Source organism: Diadema antillarum, unplaced genomic scaffold (assembly GCF_040938485.1).
Source record: "Diadema antillarum isolate AM-2024a unplaced genomic scaffold, OU_Dant_1.0 scf00000016, whole genome shotgun sequence".
Lineage (NCBI taxonomy): Eukaryota > Metazoa > Echinodermata > Echinoidea > Diadematoida > Diadematidae > Diadema > Diadema antillarum.
In genome coordinates this window covers 73,715-98,209 of record NW_027270905.1, presented here as the reverse complement: position 1 = coordinate 98,209, position 24,495 = coordinate 73,715, and the positions used below count along the sequence as shown (strand labels likewise).

Here is a 24,495-nt window from a genome sequence, read left to right as displayed (position 1 = left end):
GAGTTCCATAAATTGCTATGTTGGGCAAGCTGCTGCATTATGTCGCTTTGAATTGAGTGAAGTGCCTAACCAACTGAGAAAAATGAAAGGTCGTTTGTACCCATGTGCACATGAGCTATCTCCGAACTGGCTTATTGGCATCGCGTTCCCCCAACATGACTTTTAAATCATTGCAACTTGTATGTTTTTATTTAGAACCAACATTACTTACTTCTACAAAGAATATTATGAACCTTTAATTCTTCATCCTTATCCCTCCCAGAACAAGGGAGATTTACAACAGCGCCAGATGAGGAAACTACCGTTGTGAGAACGACGGAAGTGGATGATAGTGTGGAAACTACAACGAGTTTGATGACAACGACTGGTGAAAAGGCTACCACTAGTAAGTCTTTAAGAGGAAGTTACAATCTTGAAACAATATTTTAACGAATTAATATAAAATGTAGACCCAACCTTGATATAACGTTCTGTAGTCCTAACTGCTGCTTGGCATCGCGTTCACACAACATAACTTTTAGATAATACATTGCAAATTGTGATCTATTGTTTAAACGGTAAGAACCAACATTACTAAAAACAATATTTTAAACATTTATTTCTTCACCTTTTCCTCCAGAACAATTAAGTTTTACAACAGCGCCAGATGAGGAAACTACCATTGAGAGAACAACAAAAGTTGATGATAGTGTGGACACTACAACGGGTTTGATGACAACGACTGGTGAAAAGGCTACCACGAATCGTGAGTATTAAGAATGATTATTCGGTGGGTTAAAGTCATGTAATAGAATAATGAAGGAAAGAAGTAAACCATGTTCTTCAAAAGTATGAACCAATTCATAGGGCCAAATGAACGCCAGATTCGTTCGTGATTAAGAGGAAATAATTATTCAAATTCAGTCAGAGGAAATGATTATATTTCCATGTCGTCATTACAGAGGCAAGAATTGCTGAATTCGTTCCCCCTTTTTTCCCCACATTATTCGTCCTACATTTTGAAGATGTTGAATATTTTAAATCTATCACGAACCACTTCCTCCGTTTCCACTACAAGCCTTTTCACTAACCATCGTCTCGCTTAATGAAGATCCACTGTTATCATGATTTTTCGTTCGCAGTTACGACTGTGTTTTCCCTAGAAGTCACCGCGGCTTTCATTATTTCAATCTCGTCGACACACATAAATTCATTCTAAAACAGTAATGTATCAATTTTCATTATCCTGAACAAGAAATATGACATAAATTAAGGAAATTTTCTGTTCCTTAACTTTTTTCCAGCACAAAAACGAATGACAACTGTTTCGTCTGAGGAAACCACAGAAGGGGAGGACATTTTGACCACTACAACGGGTTCGATGACGACGACAAGCGAAACAGTTGTGACCAGTCGTAAGTAGCTTAAGGGGAAAATTAGAAGAGCTGAGTCGGAATCCGAAATGTATGTACATGTCGACCTGATGAAACGGTTTCCAGTACTGAATGACCACTTAAAACAAAATCAGAGAACGCATGTCTGAATTGCCTTATATTCAATATAGGCCTACATAAATCCGATCAGTCCCTGGTATACTACCTTCAACACCTCCATATATTTTCTATGTCAGATTTTTAGGAAGTGTCATCCGTAGTAGCACAACCAGATCGACAACAATTTCTGACTCTATTCTTTATTCCACGAGACCTTCATGTATAGTGTTTCACTACGTTTTACGATACAGCATGCACTCCCGTTACAACAAAACACGATTATAGCGAAATTCCGGTGACAAAGAAATAAGGCTGCATCATTATCCACTCTATGTTTTTATTGTTTATTTGTTTGGTTTTAACAAAATTTCGATGTAACGAGAGGATAATGCTGGTCCCGAGGACTTCGTTATAACGGGAGTCCGCTGTACATGTACATACATTATTCCACTCTCTTGTAATCTTTCTTTTTCAGGGGTGATTCGTACCTCACCTCATGGAACGACTGAACCGAAAGAGGTAACCACTGTGTATCAGCCAACAACAATGGACATTACAACAGCAGAGGCTGGACGAACCACACAGATCGACATAACTACAGACGGCCAGGATCTGGGCGAAACATCGACCTCTACAGGTGACCCGTGCATATCGAGCCCATGCACAAGTGATGCAGACACCGTGTGTCAACGCGTGAGAAACTCGTACGAGTGCGTCTGTCGGGCAGGTTATGCCAGGGACGATGACGATGTATGCACAGGTAACAACATAACATGTGTGGTTAAAGACTGATATGTGGGTTTCAGGAGTTAGTTATTAATTTGATTGAGATGATGGCATCATTAGGTCATGCAGTATGGCTGTTTCTTGTAAGAACGTGATTAACGAAGAGAAAATAACATGCTATACCGGTTAGGCCTATCTTTCTTGCCTGTAGGTGGGAAAATACCGATAATCACCATACATCTACTTGGAGGTAGAAATGAGGATATAATTCTGAAATATTCACACACTTCATATTATTATTTAATTGCCAATATCATCTAGCTCGACGGTCACCACCAGTTGTGGCTGCAAAGAGTCATTCGATACATATTCAAAATTTTTACTGGCTAAGGCGAAACTCCACCTTACAAGCTTTGCTTGTCAGGATGACGAGTTGGTTGCCAGATCTCACCTCAAAAATCCCTTTTCTTGGAATCGTGTTTCTAATGGTATAAGAAGATACACACATTCTCTAGAATTACTGCTACCAATCGTTCTTTACTGTTTAATTTTTGCAGAGGTCACTGCGTTTGCTGGTAGTCTAAGTTTCACAGGATTTGACGGCCAGGCAGCAGTCTTCAGTGATGACCTACTCAATCAAAACTCTCAACAATTCAAAGAATTAGCGTCCACTGTAGAATCCACGGTAAGAGCATTTACTTATCTATTTGTGTGTATGTGTGTGTTTCTCCTTAACAATATCGTACATCTCTGAAAGGAAATACCTCTTTTACGTTTGGAATTATGAGTAAAGAACTGGTGATATGATTTCTGTGCAAAGGAAGACGTGATTGTGGCCAGGGCACTGAGGAAAATCAGCTAGTTATTGGTATCCCCTAAATGTTCAAAGAGATGGTCTGGTCTTAGTGAAAATGCATGGGCAGACATATTTGGCAAAAATGACTTCTCGAAAAAGCACGTCATTTATTCTACCTAAAGACGAAAATTAAAATCTGCAATCATAGTTATGATTATTACAAACTATGGCAATAGATCACAAGGTGGTATCATAAAAAGATTTATAACGTCACAACATATCTACTGCTTAACTTTAGCTCGATGTGGTGTATCAAATGAGTTCTGTGGCCGACTTCTACCTTGGCACTGTCGTCACTGACTTCAGCAGTGGTTCCATCAACGCCGCGTACAGAGTCAACTTCAAAGACACGTTTAGCGCCAATGCGGCCACAGTCGCCGATGCCTTCAGGACTTCCCTAGCAACGGCTCCTATCAACGCAACGATTGATGAGTCATCCATCACGGTGGAAGGTACGTCAACAAATTGTATCAACTCAGAGTGTCACTTGAATCAACTACGTTGTCATATCAGTACAGTATATTTCATTTGTGTTGACTTCAGCACCCGTTTTCAAAATGTATGATTCGTTCTGCAAATCTCTCCTTGTTTTATTGATAAGACTTTGACGAGTGTCTCTCTACTGACGACAATGATTGTGATGTCAACGCCGCCTGCATTAACACTGAGGGTTCCTTCACTTGCCAGTGCGAGAGCGGTTTCATAGACAGTTCCCCGGATCTTCCCAGCAATCCGGGCAGACAATGTGATGGTAAGAATATCAATCAGAAAAGTGTCCGCACAGTTCGAGCAAACGTTCAGTGATGATTTATATTCTTTATTAACGACGGAAACATCATTGGAAATGAATTACAGTCACAGAGCTGTATATGCATAATGTCTGCCCTTGCAAATTGAAGGGAAGTCTGAGTATTGCTGTACTGATCTTCTTTCTAATTCACTTTATCGCCATGGAGATTAAGTGTTAAGAGTATTCCGTTTCGGCTACATATCATGAGGCATTTGCATGTTAAGCAGAAATCGTTTGCACAGTATGTTGATGTCCATATCTTTGCAGAGAAAAATATTTAAAAAGGTAGCATCATGAGCAAATACAATTTGATAAAGAAGATGTATCACTTCTTTAACTTAGAGAGAGGATCGACCTCCGTCCCCTTCGACATATCCACGTCGGGGATGACAACGAAAGCTGATGTCGACACTACATCGGGTGTGATGGCGACAACACCCGACAGAGCAGTAACCAGTGGTAAGTACTAGTAGCTCAGTGCGATCGCTTGACAGACTGAGGTCTCTAGGTAAGACCATCGCATCAACACAATATACAACAACAATAATCAAAATAGACAAGAAAAAACACGAAAGGATTTCGGGCTAGTAACTCCAGCAGCGGCGAAAAAAGAACACGAAATCAGTGGTCATCTATCTCTCTGACTCTCTGTCTGTCTGTCTGTCTGTCTCTGGTAGTGTGTCTCTCTCACTGTAGTTATACTTTCTAGAGATATATAAGCCATTAGTCGCTGTTAGGCTGTAGATAGTAGACACGTACACGCTGTCTCTTTCTCTTTTCACAGTAGTGTACGATACCACCACTACCTCCATCAGCACAACCAAACTAACCACTCAGCCGGTTGTAATGACTACAGAAGATACGCTAACCACCACGAATAAGCCTACAACCAGTCATGTGCCCACTACAATCCCGCAATCGACGGCTGTCGCTGAGGAAACAACTGTCAATGTTGTTGCCACAACAGACGACGCAACTACGACAAAGACTGCTACTACAGATAGAGTCCAAACAACCAAGGCCGACCATGCTACAACAGAATCTGAGAAAACTACAACAATACCAGCTACCACGACGGAAGAAAAACCTACGACTTCTCTGTCGACAACAGGTACTGTTATTAACTACGGAACCAATGATGTTGAAAAGAAGAATTCGGCGGCGACTGTCGAATTGAATATTCAAATGAATACGCCCATACATAATGACGTCCGAAAGATTAGCAGTCGGTAACATCTTCCAAAACGTGTGTAACAGGAGTTGTAGAAATATTTCTTTTCACTGTAACATTCTTATTCTGCGTTTCATTTTTTTTTCTCTGATGAAAGATGTAGATTAGTATCTAATTTGTGCACGGTAGACTGGAATAGAGACTCTGCTCTTGTCTTGTTTGTGTTATATCACTGCAGTCATTCATTTAGATACAACCATTATCACTCTTCCTCCCAGTGAATCGCCACCTACTTGCATCTTAGAACAGTTTGTAGTCTGTGCATGATAGAGAGATGTAGAATCTTTCTCTTTCTGTCCTGTACATAGCTTCCATAGATACCACTACTGCTACTTCTACGAAATCTACAACCGATATGGTGACAACATCGATGGACATTACCACAAAAGAAAAGATGATGAGTACGACAAACAAACCCACAACAATGACGCAATCTACAGCTGGTAGCAATGTGATTGCTACCACAGACAACGCAGCTACGACTAAGAGTGTTACTACAGAAAGAGTCCAAACAACCAAGGCCGACCTTGCTTCAACAGAATCTGAGAAAACTACAACGATACCAGCTACCACGATGGAAGAGAAACCTACGACTTCTCTTCTGACAACAGGTACTGTTTTAACTGCGAACCTGTGATGTTGAAAAGAAGAATTTGGCGGCGACTGTCGTATTGAATAAATCTAATGAATACGTCCATACACAGTGACGCTGAAAAGATTATCAGTCGGTAACATCTTACAAAACGTGTGTAACAGGAGTTGTAGAAATATTTCTTTTCACTGTAACATTCTTATTCTGCGTTTCATTTTTTTTTCTCTGATGAAAGATGTAGATTAGTATCTAATTTGTGCACGGTAGACTGGAATAGAGACTCTGCTCTTGTCTTGTTTGTGTTATATCACTGCAGTCATTCATTTAGATACAACCATTATCACTCTTCCTCCCAGTGAATCGCCTCCTAATTGAATCTTAGAACAGTTTGTAGTCTGTGCATGATAGAGAGATGTAGAATCTTTCTCTTTCTGTCCTGTACATAGCTTCCATAGATACCACTACTGCCACTTCTACGAAACCTACAACCGATATGGTGACGACGTCGATGGATGTAACCACAAAAGAAAATATTATGAGTACAACAAACAAACCCACAACAATGACGCAATCTACAACTGGTAGCAATGTGATTGCTACCACAGACAACGCAGTTACGACTAAGACTGCTACTACTGAAGGAGGGCCAACAACCAAGGCTGACCGTGCTACAACAGAATCTGACAAAACTACAACAATATCTGTTACCACGAAAGAGGAGAAAGCTTCCACAACTCTGTCAACAACAGGTACTGTTTCAACTCCCAGTCAAGAGTTGAAAAGCAGACTTCAATGGAAGCTTTCATATTAAACATTCTTATGAATGCGTCCATACTGAATGTTGCCGAAAAATCGCCATTTGCATGTTACACTAATAAGTCTACAGAGATATGTACATTTCTTTCAGCTATCATATCCTTGTTCAGTATGTCAGTCTCTTATTTTCACAAGAAAAGTGTAGATTAGTGTTCGGTGTAGATATGAACAGTAGACGAGAATAGAACCTCTGCTCTTGTATTACTGCACTGCATTCATTCATTTGTAGCTACAAAAGCTATCACTTTCCCCCCAGTTAAAATCACCTTCTATTTGAATCTTAGATTAGTCTGTAGTTTGTGCATGATAGAGAGATGTAGAATCTTTCTCTTTGTTTCCTGTACATAGCTTCCATAGATACCACTACTGCCACTTCTACGAAACCTACAACCGATATGGTGACAACATCGATGGACATTACCACAAAAGAAAAGATGATGAGTACGACAAACAAACCCACAACAATGACGCAATCTACAGCTGGTAGCAATGTGGTTGCTACCACAGACAACGCAGCTACGACTAAGACTGCTACTACTGAAGGAGGGCCAACAACCAAGGCTGACCGTGCTACAACAGAATCTGACAAAACTACAACAATATCTGTTACCACGAAAGAGGAGAAAGCTTCCACAACTCTGTCTACAACAGGTACTGTTTCAACTCCCAGTCAAGAGTTGAAAAGCAGACTTCAATGGAAGCTTTCATATTAAACATTCTTATGAATGCGTCTTTACTGAATGTTGCCGAAAAATCGTCATTTGCATGTAACACTGATAAGTCTATAGAGATATGTACATACATTTCTTTCAGCTATCATATCCTTGTTCAGCATGTCAATCTCTTATTTTCACAAGAAAAGTGTAGATTAGTGTTCGGTATAGATATGAACAGTAGACGAGAATAGAACCTCTGCTCTTGTATTACTGCACTGCATTCATTCATTTGTAGCTACAAAAGCTATCACTTTCCCTCCAGTAAATCACCTTCTATTTGCATCTTAGATTAGTCTGTAGTTTGTGCATGATAGAGAGATGTAGAATCTTTCTCTTTGTTTCCTGTACATAGCTTCCATAGATACCACTACTGCCACTTCTACGAAACCTACAACCGATATGGTGACAACATCTATGGGCGTAACAACAAAAGAAAAGATGATGAGTACAACAAACAAACCCACAACAATGACGCAATCTACAACTGGTAGCAATGTGGTTGCCACCACAGACAACGCAGCTACCACTGAGACTGCTACTACTGAAGAAGCCACAACAACAAGGGCTGACCGCACCACAACAGAATCCGCTAAAACTACAACGATATCAGTTACCACGACAGAGAAGAAGCCCACGACTTCTCTGTCGACCACTGGTACTGTTTCCACTACCAATCGTGAGTTGACAAATAGTCTTCGGTGGCGGTTTTTGTCTTCTTCTTTTTAGCCTGACCTGGTGTATAAAATGAGGAATTAATGAACAGTGAAAAAATATTGAATATCATCTTTACAATTAATCAAATCCTCTGTTATAAAGAAACAAAACGCCCGAAAATTAGTCTAATTTCATTTAGTACACTCATGCATCCAGGGTGGTCGTTTTCAGAGTAGATGATGACGACTTTGGGATACTCATTCAACCTGGTAATCACGTGCAGTCGAAAAATTAATCAAATCATAATAAATCGCCAATTCTTTGCTATCCATCAGAACTCACCATGCATGTTTTTGTGTCTCCTTGCTCTGAACGGAACAGAATTCACCACCACTGACGAGAAAACAACCACAAAGGCGACAACCACGACCGCAAGCCAATCTACAACCAACCCCGCCACCACGAAGGATGATTCAACCACAGCCGGTGTGACAACACGGGCCAGGCACCATGTTACAACGGACGACGCAATCGCTAGCACGACAGGTGTCCAGAGCACGACCACAGACTCCACTACCCGTGCCGTGACCACTCCCGGTGATCCTTGTGCTGGTAGTCCTTGTGCGAGTGACATCAACACCGACTGCGTGGTGATCGAAATGTCCTTCCAGTGCACATGCCGAGCAGGCTACATGCGGAATGAAGAAAACATCTGTACCAGTAAGTTGTCGGTTCATCGTCTTTCAAATCGTAAGAGAAGGGGAAAAAAGAGGAGAGAAGTAACACATTGCAATATAAAGTTTTACCGGTCTGTGTATTAAAATTTCCGCAAATTTATAATTTCTTCAAGTACCTTATTGTATATTAACAAGTCAATGAAATACAAGTGAACATTTGATCGAGCCACGTCTTCGAAAGTGTATAAGCAAGAATGAGCTCTACACGAACAATTATACAATGAGAGCAAATTGCCAAAAAGGAAGCAACTTGGGAAGATTCTGTTTTGAAATTTACCATTGAGCGTCGCACAAGACCCGAATTGTTTAGAGGATGTTTTTTTTTTTATCTAAAGACACGCATCAAGTCCTATCAATCAACTTTGCTGTAATCATCTTTCCAATCAACAGAGACACAAGTATTCATCTCCGCCATACGTTTCACGGAATTCGGAGGAAGTAAGGCGGTGTATTCTGATGAGCTTTCAGACCCCAACTCCGAAGAATTCCAGAATTTGGCTTCAGATGTGGAGTCCACGGTAAGTTTCTTCTCCGACACGTACGTTGGTGTGAAACGTAACAAAAGGCTACTATTCATTCTGATGTTCGAAGAGAATGAACTTTACGTAAATATTTAGTTTTCGCTACATGACGCAGCCGGTAGTTGAGCATGCCGTGTGCAAAATGGCCTTCTGCGTATGATCAAATCTGAGAAACGTCTCATCCTTGGGAAAACGAGTACGGTACTCTGCCAAAATAGCTTTCGGTCCTGATGCTGGGCAGGAGTGAGCCAACCAGCCAGCCAGGCAGCTAATCAGCGATCTTGTCCCCACGCCTCCGTCCTAACAGGAAAACGAAACTACTTATATATGTGGACGGGAGTCCGAGTACGGGGACTGTCACAGCTGATTGCTTCCGCGTATTTTCGGTCTTCCCATCGCGTAACGAAAACTCCCTGTTGTCCAGGACGATGGGCCAGTTTGTTCTGAAACGTCGATAGCCTAACCAGCTGATCAGTTCCTAGGACGTTGATGGGACTTTGCTAAGCTCTTCTACGTAGAGCTACTCAGAAATATTACGCTAAGCAAAGTCCTTATGAGGACTCTCATGTTGTGACACAGCAATCTTTTTTCACGTATGTAGGATATGATTTAATAGAATTGACTTGATTGAATTGAATTGAATTGAATTGAAATGAATTGAAATGAATTGAATTGAATTGAGTTGACTGAGTTGATATGATTTTGTTTAATTGAATCGAGAATTGACTGATAGCTGCCTTCTTTCGCTGTTCTCACCCGAAGTGAAATGAATTGTGTGCCAAGACACTAATCTGTAACAAATCTAATTTGTAATCTAAAATCTGTAACAAATTCTGTAAGATAAATCTGTTTTAAAAAATATGGTTCTTTCTTAACAACTTACTTGTTGATTGCGTGCTTATAAATTTTGTTAATTGTACTTTGTAATGTCAATATATGCACTTACTTTCTGTAAAAGAAAACTTATATTTACATGTTTTATTGAAGATGGAACGTAAATGAATGAATAAATCAATAAATTACATATTTTAAAAGTCATATATGGGCGTAAATGCCGTGTAGGTCTATAACGAGCTCAAGTTTTATTCAATCTTGCACATTTTCAGCTGGACACGGTCTACCAAACGAGCGATCTGGCCGATGTTTTCCTCGGAACGTCCGTGAGCGGATTCAGCAACGGCTCCATTGTCGTCGATTACACAGTTATCTTCGCCGACCCGGCTTCTATGAACGACACGGGTAATTCGACCACGACCCTTAACACAGCGTCCATCACAACGGCGTTCACGACGTCCTTGGCTACAGCTCCAGTGAACGTTACGTACGACGAGTCTTCCATCGTGGTGCTAGGTCAGTGAGACTATCAGACTTTGTACTTTGCGATGATTACAGTCGATGGTAAAGTTTTGAAATTGCCTCAAGTCATTTATGTTTCGGCACGTAATGACATTGTGGATTTGCATTCATACAAAGATTTTCGTTGATATACAAGTGTCGTAGCATCTTACTTTTCTAGCATTTTGATAAACGCCATTCTTCATCGAATTTCCGCGCACACTATTTTTAGATTCTTTTGCAATGTCTTCCTTTTAGATGCGAATGAATGTGCCTCCCCGGAAGACAATAACTGCGCCCTCAACGCCACGTGTATCAACCTGGAAGGATCATTCACGTGCCAGTGCGACAATGGATTCAATGATGAGTCGCCCAACCTCCCCGGGGAACCTGGCAGGGTCTGCACACGTGAGTTCCATGCCTTAGAAATATTAGGGAGCGTACAGTGTGATTTTATTTTTAAGAGAGCGAATATAGACAAATAGAAGACAAAGGTGATGACATGATAGTAAGGGAAGAAAAGGTGAAGATAGTGACAGGGCGGTAAAACCCCAAATTGATAAAATTTGACAATGGTCGCAAGATATTACGTGCCCCATAGAAAGTAGGTAACGCAAAGAGAAGTTAGTTCTAACTGAAACTATTTCATTCCTAATTCTCAGGAGAAAATTAATTTCAAATCATTCTTCAAATTGTGTTTTTCTCTTCCGGCAGTGCCCATGACAACAACTACAGACACGGCAACCCCTTCCAATAACATCACCTCAACCACGTCTTCCCCCAACCCTACCAACGCAACCACACCTGAGACCCAAACCAACGCCACTACGATGGGAACTACCCCGATGCAAACAGCAGGAAACAACACAAATGCTCCTACGTCCCAGACTCCCACTGACGGAAATGCAGTTACAAACAGCTCGACGATCAGCCCTACAACCATGGTTGTAGATCCCTGTTCGCCCGACCCTTGTACCGGCGATGCCTACACCACCTGCGAGGCGTCCGGGCAGTCCTTCCAGTGTGTATGCCGGCCGGGCTTCTCTCGTGGGCAGGATGGCATTTGTGCAAGTAAGTTGGAAAAGAGAAAAAATGTATTTAAGGGTTAAAGAGACCTTAGGCATCGCTACTCTCAACTGTCTAATCAAGAGTAACTTTCCACTACGTGCCATGCTCATGGCTATGATGACTTATATAAATTTGAGTTTGAAAGTGGCAAATGAAAATTGTAAGAAGTTGATGATAATATGCTTTGCTCCTTACGAGTATATTCAAAGTTTTAAAAAATGACAAAAACTGAGGTCCAAAAACCACGGAAACTAATTGGTAGTGGTGCTTCCTTCAGACTTAATGCTCTTCCTCGTTGTCAACCAGTGTGAGAAAGAGCTGCTTAATTTCTTCGCTCTCCTCTGATTCTGTCCCTTTCTCCGACGAACAGTGGCCCAATCGTTTCTGGGCAGCCTCCGAGTCACAGGGGTCGGCGACGGGGCAGCTGTTTTCACCGAGGATCTCCAAGACCCGAACTCGGACGCGTTCCAATCTCTCGCTTCGGATATGACGAACACGGTGAGAAATAAAGCTCTTTCATGCTTTACATGTAGGCCTTCTGTTTGTGTCTCTGTAGATTTCAACCGCTTCTTATTTCGTCTTGCGTGCTCTTCATCAACCGGGTAATTTATCTTGCCGATTCCGATTTGCAATTATGACTGAACATTCATAATCCTAATCTGTCATAATACTGAAGTTGAAACTTGTTTGCCACAATTGTTCATGAGGTCTGCATGTAAAGGCGATATGGATTTTAACCTTCGAATTCAATAACTTCAAGGAGACAAGAGCGGAGGCTGTATAATTTTCCCCACAAATAAAATGTGAATAATCGTTATTTCCTTGATCAGTGTAGTGATGTTATATGGAGCTCTAGCCGTGTATGTCTCATTTAGCTGGTGAATGGCAACTATGAGAAAATGTGCTGCCGGCTGGTAATTGGTAACTTGAACGTGTTGGATGAGCATGAAACTACAACCTCAACCTCATGACGGTAGACAGTTTTTGCATAACGAACAAGATGACAGTGACAGATATGACTTAGGGATTGAGTAAAAATGTCGTGTTTTGTCCTTCAGCTTGACACGGTGTACTCGTCGAGCTCGCTGGCAGGTTCCTACCTTGGCTCCACCATCAATGGCTTCAGCAATGGGTCGATCATTGTCGACTACACCGCGAACTTCGCGTCGAACTCCAGCAGTGGTGGGCTAAACGCAGCTGAGGTCACGACGGCGTTTACCAACTCGTTGGCCACGGCACCGGTCAACCTGACCATTGATCCTTCGTCCATTGTAGTTACAGGTCAGTAGATATCAAAAGTTTGCATTATTTTTATTTATCTAAAAGCTTTATTTGAATTTTTTTATCATTTCTAGGTAAATTTTGCATTAATTTTCCCTTTGTTCATTGGTTCAGTAGATTTTAATTAAAGTACTTCTATTTCACCAGACCGTGTTACATAATATCATAGCATTTCTTTAATGGAAATGCATAAACACACTCGCACGCAAACGCACGTGCGTACGTATTAGGGAACATTATGGCTGCCTTGCAACTTGTCTTCGTTATCAACAATAGTAATGAACTCGTCATGTGCCCTTGTCTCATTCGTAGATCTCGACGAATGTCTCTCTCCCGAGGACAACAATTGCGCCCTCAACGCCACTTGTATAAACCTGGAAGGTTCGTTCACTTGTCAGTGCAAGAGCGGATTCGACGACGTGTCACCGAACCTTCCCGACGAGCCTGGCAGGGCCTGCAATGGTAAGAACTGCAGAGAGCAGGCAACACTTTCATTAATTCATTTCTCCGTGGTCACTAAGAAAAGAGAGCTAAAGCGAATAATTCATAGCCAGTCACGTAACAGACAGAGAAAGAGTTATTGTAGTAGCCTACTTTAATAATACATTGTAATTTTGCACAGATGTTTTTCTTGCTAAAAGCTCATTGTCATGCAAAAGAAACGAACAAAAGAATATAAAATACACTTAAAAGTCTTTACACCATACGATACAGAATAGTAAGATATTTATCTATCAGCAGTTAAGCCTATGGGAATCCCTTGATTAAAACATATCTAACCAGTCACAGACTGGGAAGTCAAGTGCCGACTTCCACCGTGCATATCTCAACCCCAACTGGTTTGGACAAAGAGCTAAGAAATTGCAAATTTGAGCTCACACTCTGGAAAGAGAGATTTCACTCTTGCAGACAACTTACGGAATATTCCAACACCTGTGTCGTGAATGATATTCTCAACATCTCGAAATTTGTTCGATAGGACAGAAAAGTAAAATGATATACTATACGATATATCTCTGAAACAGCTGAACAAATCATGTACTCCCATTTCAAATGTACTGGAGAAATCTGAATATAGGTAAACAATATAAGTAAGTAATGTGCATGCTCATGTCTTTGAAGTTTCGACATCCGTGTCAACGCCGATGTCGACGACCTCGCTAACCACGCCTACAATTCCGGACCCATGTGCATCGAATCCGTGCGAAAGGTTCCGCCACACGAAATGTCTGTCGCTGGGCAGGGCATATATTTGCTACTGCCGACCGGGATATGCCAGAAACCGCTGGGGTGTCTGTTCACGTAAGCCAATCTTTAATTCTTGTATGTAATACAAGTACACTGTCATACTCTGACAAAAAGGAAGCAAGTGATAAAGCCTCCATAGAGTTAAATATGTTTTCTTTGTTACCTTGTTTCGTTTTTTTTTTTTAATGAGGAATTTACGCTGTATAAGCTTCGTTTGTCTATCGGGCTCCTTCACGTTTTTCTTTTTATTAGATTTGAATTATAATTTTCCTCCAAAATATCGAGTATAATTCACTCCCACCATTAATTTTCCTTTGTTATTTGAGACGAATGTCAATGTTTTGCCTCAGTCCTGGCCTTGACCGTGTTGCCATAACTGTTTCTTTGATTGTTTAAATTCTTTTATGCGTGTGTAAAAAAAAAAAAATGAACGAAGAAAATGGTAATAGGCGCAATCCAATTTTAGATTGTAAAGTATACACATTTTCAAGCATACGTATTGTCCTAAATGCTTAGTGATAAAATGTGCTTTCTAGTCAGATGGTCATGGAACAAGTTAAGTCATGATCTTCTTCGTAGTGGACCTTACCCATGGCACTCATATCAACGATGGTAGACTTTGCCTTGTGGTACAAATATCATTATGTGTAGCGAAATGTGCCGTTTTGTTTTTTTTTTGTTTTTGTTTTTTGTTTTGGTTTTTTGAGCACGAGAAACTTTCTGTTTGAAGCAAACTACTTTTTTCACTGTATCGTAATGCCGAAGGGACATTCCGTTTGAATCTTCGTTACTTCACAGGTATCAGACTCTTCTTCGGGCGATGTCGCTTCACCCGCTTAAGGAACGCAAAAGCCGTCTTTACAAGTGCCCTCGCCGACTCGACAACGGCCGAATTCGCTGAAGTAGCCGCGGAAATCAAGGGCACGGTGAGGACCACAGCATACTACAGAAAATCCTTTCCGTCAGCATTGCACTATCTGTACCACCGTACACCCGTCATTCTTCTTCACCTTTGTTAATAAAATCCTTGTTGTATTATATCTATTTCACTTTCCTCATGGCCGCGACCTATACGATGATACGTTTTCACTCGGAGTGTATACCCCCACCCCCACCCCCTTTCCCGTTCCAAATGGTCATCCTTCGTATGTCGCAAGCTTCGTCGTAATTTGCCCAAAGGCTTGTTTCAATTAGCGGAAACTGCAGAGTATTCCATTGATGGTGAAAAGTGCAATGAAAATTAGAATAGGAAGAAGAATCAAAGTAAACAAGCTAGTAAGAGAACAAGTTAGTAATCTAGCATTTCATTTTGAACTCGTAGTCAAAATGGTCACATAAGGCAGGCACGAAGAGCTGTCGAGAGCATATTGCTTTGAAAATATCTTGCATTAATAACAAGTGCCGTGACAATATCTACTATCATTTCAACAGTGTCATCCTGCAAGCCAGCGGGTATTATCATGTTTAAACGTGGAATATAATGCCATGAAGTGGGCAAGATCATTGCACTGGTGAAAGATCGTCTATGCAATGCTTTTCTTCCACAGTTGCATCATGCATCGTGGCAGCTACTAGGATATCCTACCCATGCACATTATCAAGGAAATACTCCCTATACACCAGAACAAGTTGTATAACTTTGTTTATATTGCCTTCTTCCAAAAGCGACAAGAAAGAGTGATTTACCTAGATTTAATCACAGAAGTGCAATCGATTCTAACTGTGATTCGACTTTATATTTCTTGTCAGCTCGCAACAATCTACACTCTCAGCACCATTGCCAGCAAGTATGTGGATGTCGTGATCACATCATTCAGCAACGGTTCCATCGTGGTCGACTACGAGCTCGAGGTCGACTTTGAGAACAGTACCGAAGTCATGTCCAACTCTACAGTTGTGTACACGGCCTTCACGGAGTCGCTTGAGACGTCTGTCCAACAGGGCGTAATTACTGACGTCACAATCGACGAAGATTCCATTGTAATCGAGGGTGCGTCATACCGTTCTCAGTGACAAAGAAACCGGGTCGTTTTGACTTTTCGGGAGAAAGAAACCAGTTTTTGAACTAGTTGCAGGGACAGAATATAATAGACCTAATAGATCTATTCTCCATCAAAACCTTCTTGATCTCAAATTTCCTAGTTGAGAAAATGCTAAATAGGCCTAGATGATAATTGCTAGTGAGAAAAACAAAACTTCAAGGGAGACACCATCACTTGCTGTTTTTGTTAGAAAAAGAGCAGCTTTCGGCACGATTATTGCATTCATAATTGCTCGCGTGCAACAGTTTATTTTCTTGAATACAATACATGAGTTTCATGCATATTTTCCTTTTGTTCTCAGAAAATTAATCCTCTTGTTTGTGTGATTTTTTGTCTTAGATTTTGACGAGTGCTCATCAGCGGACTACCACGACTGTGCCACAAACGCGCAGTGCATCAACACGGAGGGATCATTCACGTGCCGCTGTAACGACGAGCTCATCGACATTTCTCCCCTCCTCCCCGGGAGGGAATGCAGAGGTGAGGGCAGGAACCACTGCCATTGGCTTTATCGGTGATGGAGAGAAAGCTTTGTGTGACTGCGTTGTCATTGTGGATGGCACTTCAAGAGCCCTGTGACAGCGAAGATGAAAATCATACGCTAAAAAGAATTCCATGATGGCAGCCAAAATTTTGTGATGAGAAAAAGCGCCCTCATGGTTTTTTATTGTTGTTACATAGTGTATTGATTTCTAGCTTCATTCTTACAAAGTTTTTGGCGTCGACTAGGCACCAATTTTGATGGTAACCCTCAGCGATGTTACTCATTCCACGGTCTAACCAAAGAACCAACCTGTAGCCGACACCAGATTGATATTCATTATTGTTCATTGATGAGAGGACTTTGTATTGTATCATATCATGGCATCATATGGCATTATAACTCTAATGAACCTCTTCGAATTGGCCTGTAATGGGAAATATCCTTTGAGCTCAAGTACTATGTTTTGACAGGCGTCACAGCATTGTACACTGACGCGTCCTATGTTGTCCTGTGAAGTAATGATAAGGAAAAAAAAATCGCCAAGACACTTTTTGAGAGTGTCTCTGTCTGCTGTCATCTTTAAGTCATGAAGAGTGCTTGTCAGGAACATTTTTCAAATTGATTGTTCTATCACACTTTATGCCCCGGCCCCCCTTTATACAGTCCTTTATTTCGGGAAAGAATTGCATTTCAAACGTGTATCCTTAGTCTAAAATCGCGTTGTGAAAATTCCGACAAACGGGTAAAATGGCTATACGTTTTTAGATGATAAATCATCATACACTTTAGACTTGTAAAAGTTGACAACTGGAAATTATTTCAACAAGGTTTCCTTATGGTAGTTCCTTCATCTACCCACGTCACTTCCTTTCGAGTTTTGACGCAATATTCCCCATAACAATATTTCCGAGTTACACCATTGATGACGCCTCCGCAAAACCATGTGAAATTAGATTTTGCACAACAATAATGAGCAATGTTATCACTTCTTTGGAAATGTTTTGGTAGGAATGACACCGGGGCAGGGAATATACCCAAAACAACGCCCATTTAAAGTCTCTTTCTACCAGGTTCATGGCTCACATCACCATCACAAAACCTACCTTTCACCACTTACTATCATCTCACCTTACCCTTCCTAATTTCCCCTTTCCAATCTCAGATCCTGGCCCTTGCCCTATTGACCTTCCCAACACGTGCGCGCCAAGCGCTCTCTGTATGGAGCATTATCTGGAAGGCTACACGTGCGAGTGTAGGGATGGCTATTTCGATGCCTCTCCTTTCCCTTCATTACCGGGTCGAATCTGTGAAGGTAATTGGCTAACCATTTCAATCATTTTTTTTAGATATCTCTAGCTCTCTGATAAATCTCACCTCTCGATGATTTTTTTGTTGCTTTTTTCTTTGTGGCATTTGGGTTTTTATGAGATCATGAATTCAAGTAATTATGATGATAATGATTAAGTATTATGATCTTATTCATCCAGGGTAGCCTCTTCAGTGTTAGCACTGGTGTACCAGAGGACCCATATACTTCCATCATGCCATTATGCATCAGGTGTCATTTGTTTTTTTTTTTTAAAGTAACTCCGATGTCATCAAATATGTCACTTTTGTCATTTTCTTGATACGTGTATATACATGTGTAAAACATTGTGTTATACTAAGGTACAAATCACTTTCTTGATGATATATATATAGAAGGGGACAATTACACCGACTCATTCCAGTTTTCATCATCTCATTTCATGTCACACAGATATAGGCTTACATCATATCTTTGGAATACTCGAGCAATACTCAGCATGAAACATGCAATGTTTAAATCAATATTCAGAACTCGAGGAACATTTTTGTTCTTTTTTTTTTGTCTCTGCATTTTGTTTTGTTTTCACCTCAAACGATAGGCCTAATTAGAGTGACCATAGAAGCATTTTACTAATTCTTGATCGTGTTGTTTCCCTTCAGAAATCTGTCCGGATGGTTATTGCAGTAATGGCGGAACATGCTTTCCCGCAGGAAACGGGTCCTCCTGCACGTAAGTATGACTAATGAAATCCAGATATCAAGGGGAATCACAAGCTATATCATTATTATCATCATCATCAACAGCAGCGTGATATGCATCCAGCTATTGGTCTTGTGTCGCCAGTCGTTTAGTAGAGGTGTTGCGTCAAGTATTGTGGATATTTTCACCGACTGTTGAGTACTACTCCGTTTTATCGCCATGCGTTCACTTTAGAACCTTGATGTCACGTTTTACACTTGTTCTCGACGACATGATACAGGATACGGAAGGGAGGGATTTAAAGTATATTATGTCATTATAGCGGCTGGTTGAGAGCCAAACGGACACTGATGCCCAATCAGCGGCAGGTGACAACTTGTGTATGCCATATAGTAACTGGAGAAATTTAAAATTGTGAAATGTGTATGGATAAACATGGCTGAGAGACAATTATTTTTCTTCCAATAATTGCTTTGTCATTTTCGCTCCGATTCATTATAGCTGTTTGCCTGGATATTCTGGGGAGCGGTGCGAGAGGAGTCCGGGTAAGTCTTTTAAGAAAATCGTCTTCCCGACCTTGTACCCATATGAGAATTATGTGAGACTCGTAAGATTAATACTTCTCAGCGGAACCCAGTTAGATGTGGTTGTTTACCAATCAGTGCTTACCATTGAGCAGATTTGTACGACATCTCTCTATTTAAAGCTTAATATCTTATTATCTTATGTCGGCGATCCGTAAAAATTCATCCAATTTATTTCCAGACACATTTTCTTTGTATCACTGGAGAGAGATTTGAAAAAAAAAAATTGTAACTGACGACTTTGCTCAAGTTCTGTTCAAGTTCAGTTCAATTTCAATTTCAATGTATTTTCATATCTCTCATGAAAATATCACAGTTTGAAATACAATTACACAATACCAAAATTACAAAACATAAATTAGGTAAAATTTCACCTGAATGTACAACGGGTGCTGTTCGTTATTCGGAAGGTTCGTTATTCCGAAGCTTTGTTAATCCGAAACACACAATTTCCCGGGTGCTGTTCGTTATTCCGAAGGTTCGTTAAACCGAAAATGAAATAGGGTTCGCTATTCCGAAGGCTCATTTATCCGAAAATGAAATAGGGCTCGTTATTCCAAAGGTTCGTTACTCCGAAAGTGAAATAGGGTTTGTTATTCCGAAGGTGCGTTAATCCGAAAATGAAATACTAGTAGGGTTCGCTGTTCCGTAGGCTCGTTTATTCGAAAATGAAATAGGGTTCGTTATTAAGAAGGTTCGTTGATCCGAAAATGAAATAGGGTCCGTAACGAACCTTCGGAATAACGGGCTTTGTTTCATTTTGGGAGTAACAAACCTTCGGAATAAGGAACCTTATTTCATTTTCGGATTAATGAACCTTCGGAATAACAAACCTCATCGCATTTCGGATTAACGAACCTTCGGAATAACTATTCTTCGGAATAACAAACCTTCGGAATAACGAACCTTCGGACTAAAGAACCTTCGGAATAACGAACTGTAATCATGTACAACAGTCTGTCTCAATATAAACACAAATGTCTATTTCCAATAGTGTTGGGCTATCTTGAAAGTACGAGAAATATGATGGTTCCCACGTAAAAGCAAGCTTGTTCTATCCTAGTCGTAGGTTTGAGTGCTTGTTCTAAAAATTACCTCGAAATTGTTTGACACAGATTTTGTCGGTGTTTTTCTTCAACCAGATGAATTACACTCCCTTGAAATACTCGGTATTGCACTCGGAGCCGTAGTCTTTGTCATCCTGGTCATCATCCTAATCGTCTTCTGCTGCGCGATCTCGAGGCAACCATCGCGCTTCAAGCAGCCGCGTCTCAGAAAGTACGACGGCGAGATCGTCGAAGGCCGCTACCGCAGGGAAGCCTCCCGGCCGCGGTTCCTCCACAGCAGAGACGACTGGGATCACATCCCCGACCCCAGCGAAGGGTCACTCTCGAACGTCGATTACGACGTCAATGACGGGATGACGCTAGACGACGAGTACGAAAGGAGTCGGCACATCGCGGGGGCAATAGGCAGATTCCCCGAGTTTGAGGTTAGTTGTTACTTCCTCAAGTCTCTTTCTCCAATTACTTTTTAAGATATAAAATGTGAATTGCTCATGTTAAATGCAAAATCCTTAGTCTTTAGACGGGATTTTCCCGAGTTTGGAAGAGCTGCTGGAGTGTTTTCAACAGATTAGTTTTATCCCTATATACTTATATATATATATATATATATATATATATATATATATATATATATGATGTATATATGTATATATGTATATGTATATATATATATATATATATATATACGTATATGAACGGTTTGATTGCAAAAACAAGTACATTCTTGTTTGTTAGAGATGTTTGCGATTAAACTTAAACACAAAGAATATAATAACAAGTGATGACATGTTTGTAGTCTTAACTTCAAGAATACTTCTTGTTATACAAAAAGTGAAGTATCACTGGAAAAGGTTCTATTTTGCTCTATATAATTTCAACTTATTTAGAATGTTAAAAATGCTACTCAGCTTGTTTTGTGATCAAACTCTTGAATTATCTGTGAACTTTTTGTTTGTGATGGTAAGCTGTGAGAAAGGGAATTTGTGGGCCTATGTCTAGTATGAGCCAGATACAAGCTGGTGAGAAGAAAAAAAAATGATGATGTAAAACATTTCTTTTTTCTTCCCTCTCCATCTGCTTTTGATGATCCGTGCTTCTTTTTGTAGTCTTCGATGTACCGTGTTGACGAACAGCCTATCTACTACGCGAGGACCCAGCCTAAACTTGTGGACATGGGGGCCACCGAATTCCGGCGGCCGTACGTGGCGACGGGTGACGAGGTTCGTGAGACCACTAACTGACTTGTGTCTATTACTAACACAGTGGGGATCACGTGTTGGGTTAATCTTCCTGTCATATTTTGTGAATGAATGAATGAATGAATGAATGAATGAATGAATGAATGAATGAATGAATGAATGATGAGATAGATATGGAAGGAAGGAATAAGTGAGTGAGTGAATGAATAAATGGACAAAACAAATGAACTGATTCATCAAGATGTGAGCAGCTTATGAAATGAAATAGATGGACAGATAGATGGATCTAACGAAAGAAATGCGTGGGTAGATGAATGGATGAATAGACACGAGCAAAGTGAGGATTGCAATTAAATGTGCTGCAGTCAATATCATATTGTATTCCTAATTAATAAATGTTGTTTACAGAAATATGATATACCTAGATGGACAGATTAATGATGAAAGGGTAAACTGATAAGGAAACAGATTTTTTATTATGTGAAAGCCGAAAGAAGCTCTTTGTATGTATACATAAACATCAAAGCATCTAAAACAGCATCAATAGCCATGAGGATATCTAGTACTGTGATGCCTGTGGTCGTTCACTGATATGAAGGTCGTGTTGTACGTGACGGGTTAAATTTCTTCTTGCATTATTCATCGGATAAGGAGGGAGTTTCTCAGACTGTGTTTGAATATAATTCATATCCAAACGATTTTTGCATTTTAGGCTACTCTCCCTTCCTTTTGATTTGCCTGAAAATTAAGAACTTACATTGTTCTCCCACTTGCACTGCTCTTTACAATTTCATGTTTGGTTTCGAGGGGTTTCTTTGGTGTGTGTGTGGGGGTTTTTTTTTTCCAGCACAAGTTCATACAAAAATAGCAAATGTGACGAGAAAAGTCATTCTTAGCCGATTATATCTAGTTTCAAGAGCGATATTCATTTACACCAAACATTCAGATTACGTGTAATTTTAAGTTGTGTTAAATTCCATCGTCTCTAAACAGGAGGTCTATGTTCCCTCAAGCTCCAGCCGCGGCGGTTCTCGTTTCAGCAGCACCTACAGGAGTGTCGAGCGCAACCCAGCGGTTGGGCCGCCCCCTGTTGACCGCAGCACAAAACCAACAGGTCTCTATGAACCACCACGCCAAGATATGCAGCGACAAAGCAGAGCGCAGAGGAGTATTAGTGTCAACCTAATCCCAATAACGGAAAGTACTTTTCGCTAGTCCACGCTAAACTGTACTGACTGGACTGCATCTGGACACTCTTGAATTAGATACGTTCAGAACTTGAATGCTGGACATTTTCTTTGCAACTGATTTGACAATTTCATGAATTTGGACATTTTCTTTTCATCAGTTACTGTCTTTATATGTTACGTGGTTATTATACAGTATTTTTTGTGTACTGGAAGTTGCTCTTAGCACTTCAATAAACAATGATGTAAACATAGAGTTTGTGACGGGAACGGTGGTCAAGATATGATAGTACACTAAACATGTTTACATTTGATGTGTATGGATAATGAGAGGTGGTATATCCAGTGTGCTCTTAACACTTTGCTTGCAAAGTCAAGATAAGTAAGCAAAGAATATCATCCATGCTCTAATATCAAATGACAATTTGTCCTAGTATCTGCAAATGACTGCAAATCACATTGGGTAACCCGTCCCTTTCTTTCCGTCCCTGGATTACCCATCTGTCATTGTCTAATCAGTTAACAATTCATCTTCCTTCTGAAACTTGCTGTTTGAATCTAACATAATTGTCGCATTGACATAATCACACAAAACGGTAATGAAGATGTATACAATTTTACGCAATGTGTCGAAAGGGGCATATCTACAGTATACTCCTTTTGAACCAACTTTAATGATTATTTGATGCTGATTTAATACATCATTCTAAAAATAAATCATCATCATACCCGTGGGCTGCATTGAATTTTTGTATTTTTTTTTCTTAGTATGATTATGAGTAGAAACATTGGCAATACGAAAAATTATTCATATATCTGAAGTAGTAAGCAGCTGGGTGAATATATAATATCATGTATGTGTATATAAGTGATGTTTAAAGGATATGCTGAAATCTTCATCATTCATCAGAATGGCATTCCATTATCTTCTTTCTATTTCACAATCATGTCCTAAGTTAACATTAGTGTATCTGAGATAAAAATCTATTGAACATCCAAATTTTAGCTACTTGAAGGTGATTCTGTAGGTATTTAAGAATTACATATCCCTTGATTGAATAATTTGTGATTTGCAGCAGTATGCCAAATCATTTTGTTTTTACTCTTTGGCATGAATATTTTGAGATGCTACTTTCAACCATGTATGCAATATATCTCCAGTGTCTTTTATGTAAACTTCAGAAAAGTGTTTTCATTTTAAAAATATTTACTGGAATGTGGAAAGGCCAATTTCCAATGTTAGATGTGCTAACACCATTCCAATTAAAGTACTCACATTTCATACAATTTATTCTGCAGCAAACAGTAAAGATGCTGAACAGAATATCCTGCGTTTTTATCACAAGATAGAAAAGAATATCTTGGAAAGATATAACAGATCTGTGGAGAGTAGTTCTATACAGTATGAAGATACATCAATTGCACCAGTATGTGATTTCCTGACGAGCGCCCCCACAGGTGGACTTTTCTCGTACTCTAGATTAATGTTGTCTCGTTTTAAGATGGCATATTATGCCAAGTTAGATGATTTCTGTATTTTTATTCCTAGAGAGTACAACTCAATCAGTGTATGTCTTCCAGCTCAGCTGTAGGCTCTATGAATTACATAAGGATTTAAATTTCAGTCATATCTTTAAGAATTGCCTGATTGCTTCTTCAGTATTTAATTAGTTATAACATTGTATATTTTGCATTAAAAATTGATATATTTATATATTTGTACCTTAGAAGTCTTTCCACATGAGAATTTAAAATAACAAATCATGAGGCCTCTATTGTGATCAGCTGAATGAATAAAACTGCATTTTCATCTAGTCAATGATTGATGTCTGTACTTTGCAGTTTTTTTTTGTTTTGTTTCTCTGCTCCTTTTCACTGTGT

General features: G+C 40.0%; 1 protein-coding gene across 1 annotated transcript in view; it reads left to right on the top strand.

Moving 5' to 3' along the window:
* The window catches only part of LOC139725048 (uncharacterized), an 83,531-nt gene extending 60,889 nt beyond the window's left edge, over positions 1-22,642 (top strand). Inside the window, exons 42-65 of the mRNA XM_071636137.1 lie at positions 3,656-3,805; positions 4,187-4,303; positions 4,629-4,955; positions 5,516-5,686; positions 6,964-7,134; positions 7,711-7,875; positions 8,235-8,573; positions 8,981-9,108; positions 10,218-10,461; positions 10,705-10,854; positions 11,161-11,517; positions 11,885-12,012; positions 12,573-12,795; positions 13,108-13,257; positions 13,918-14,097; positions 14,842-14,969; positions 15,793-16,033; positions 16,425-16,565; positions 17,732-17,881; positions 18,538-18,607; positions 19,079-19,122; positions 20,304-20,653; positions 21,335-21,448; positions 22,421-22,642. Of these exons, the coding sequence (XP_071492238.1) occupies positions 3,656-3,805; positions 4,187-4,303; positions 4,629-4,955; positions 5,516-5,686; positions 6,964-7,134; positions 7,711-7,875; positions 8,235-8,573; positions 8,981-9,108; positions 10,218-10,461; positions 10,705-10,854; positions 11,161-11,517; positions 11,885-12,012; positions 12,573-12,795; positions 13,108-13,257; positions 13,918-14,097; positions 14,842-14,969; positions 15,793-16,033; positions 16,425-16,565; positions 17,732-17,881; positions 18,538-18,607; positions 19,079-19,122; positions 20,304-20,653; positions 21,335-21,448; positions 22,421-22,642 (4,460 nt within the window). The remainder of the gene's footprint in view (positions 1-3,655; positions 3,806-4,186; positions 4,304-4,628; positions 4,956-5,515; positions 5,687-6,963; positions 7,135-7,710; positions 7,876-8,234; positions 8,574-8,980; positions 9,109-10,217; positions 10,462-10,704; positions 10,855-11,160; positions 11,518-11,884; positions 12,013-12,572; positions 12,796-13,107; positions 13,258-13,917; positions 14,098-14,841; positions 14,970-15,792; positions 16,034-16,424; positions 16,566-17,731; positions 17,882-18,537; positions 18,608-19,078; positions 19,123-20,303; positions 20,654-21,334; positions 21,449-22,420) is intronic.
* The last annotated feature ends 1,853 nt before the right edge of the window (positions 22,643-24,495 follow it).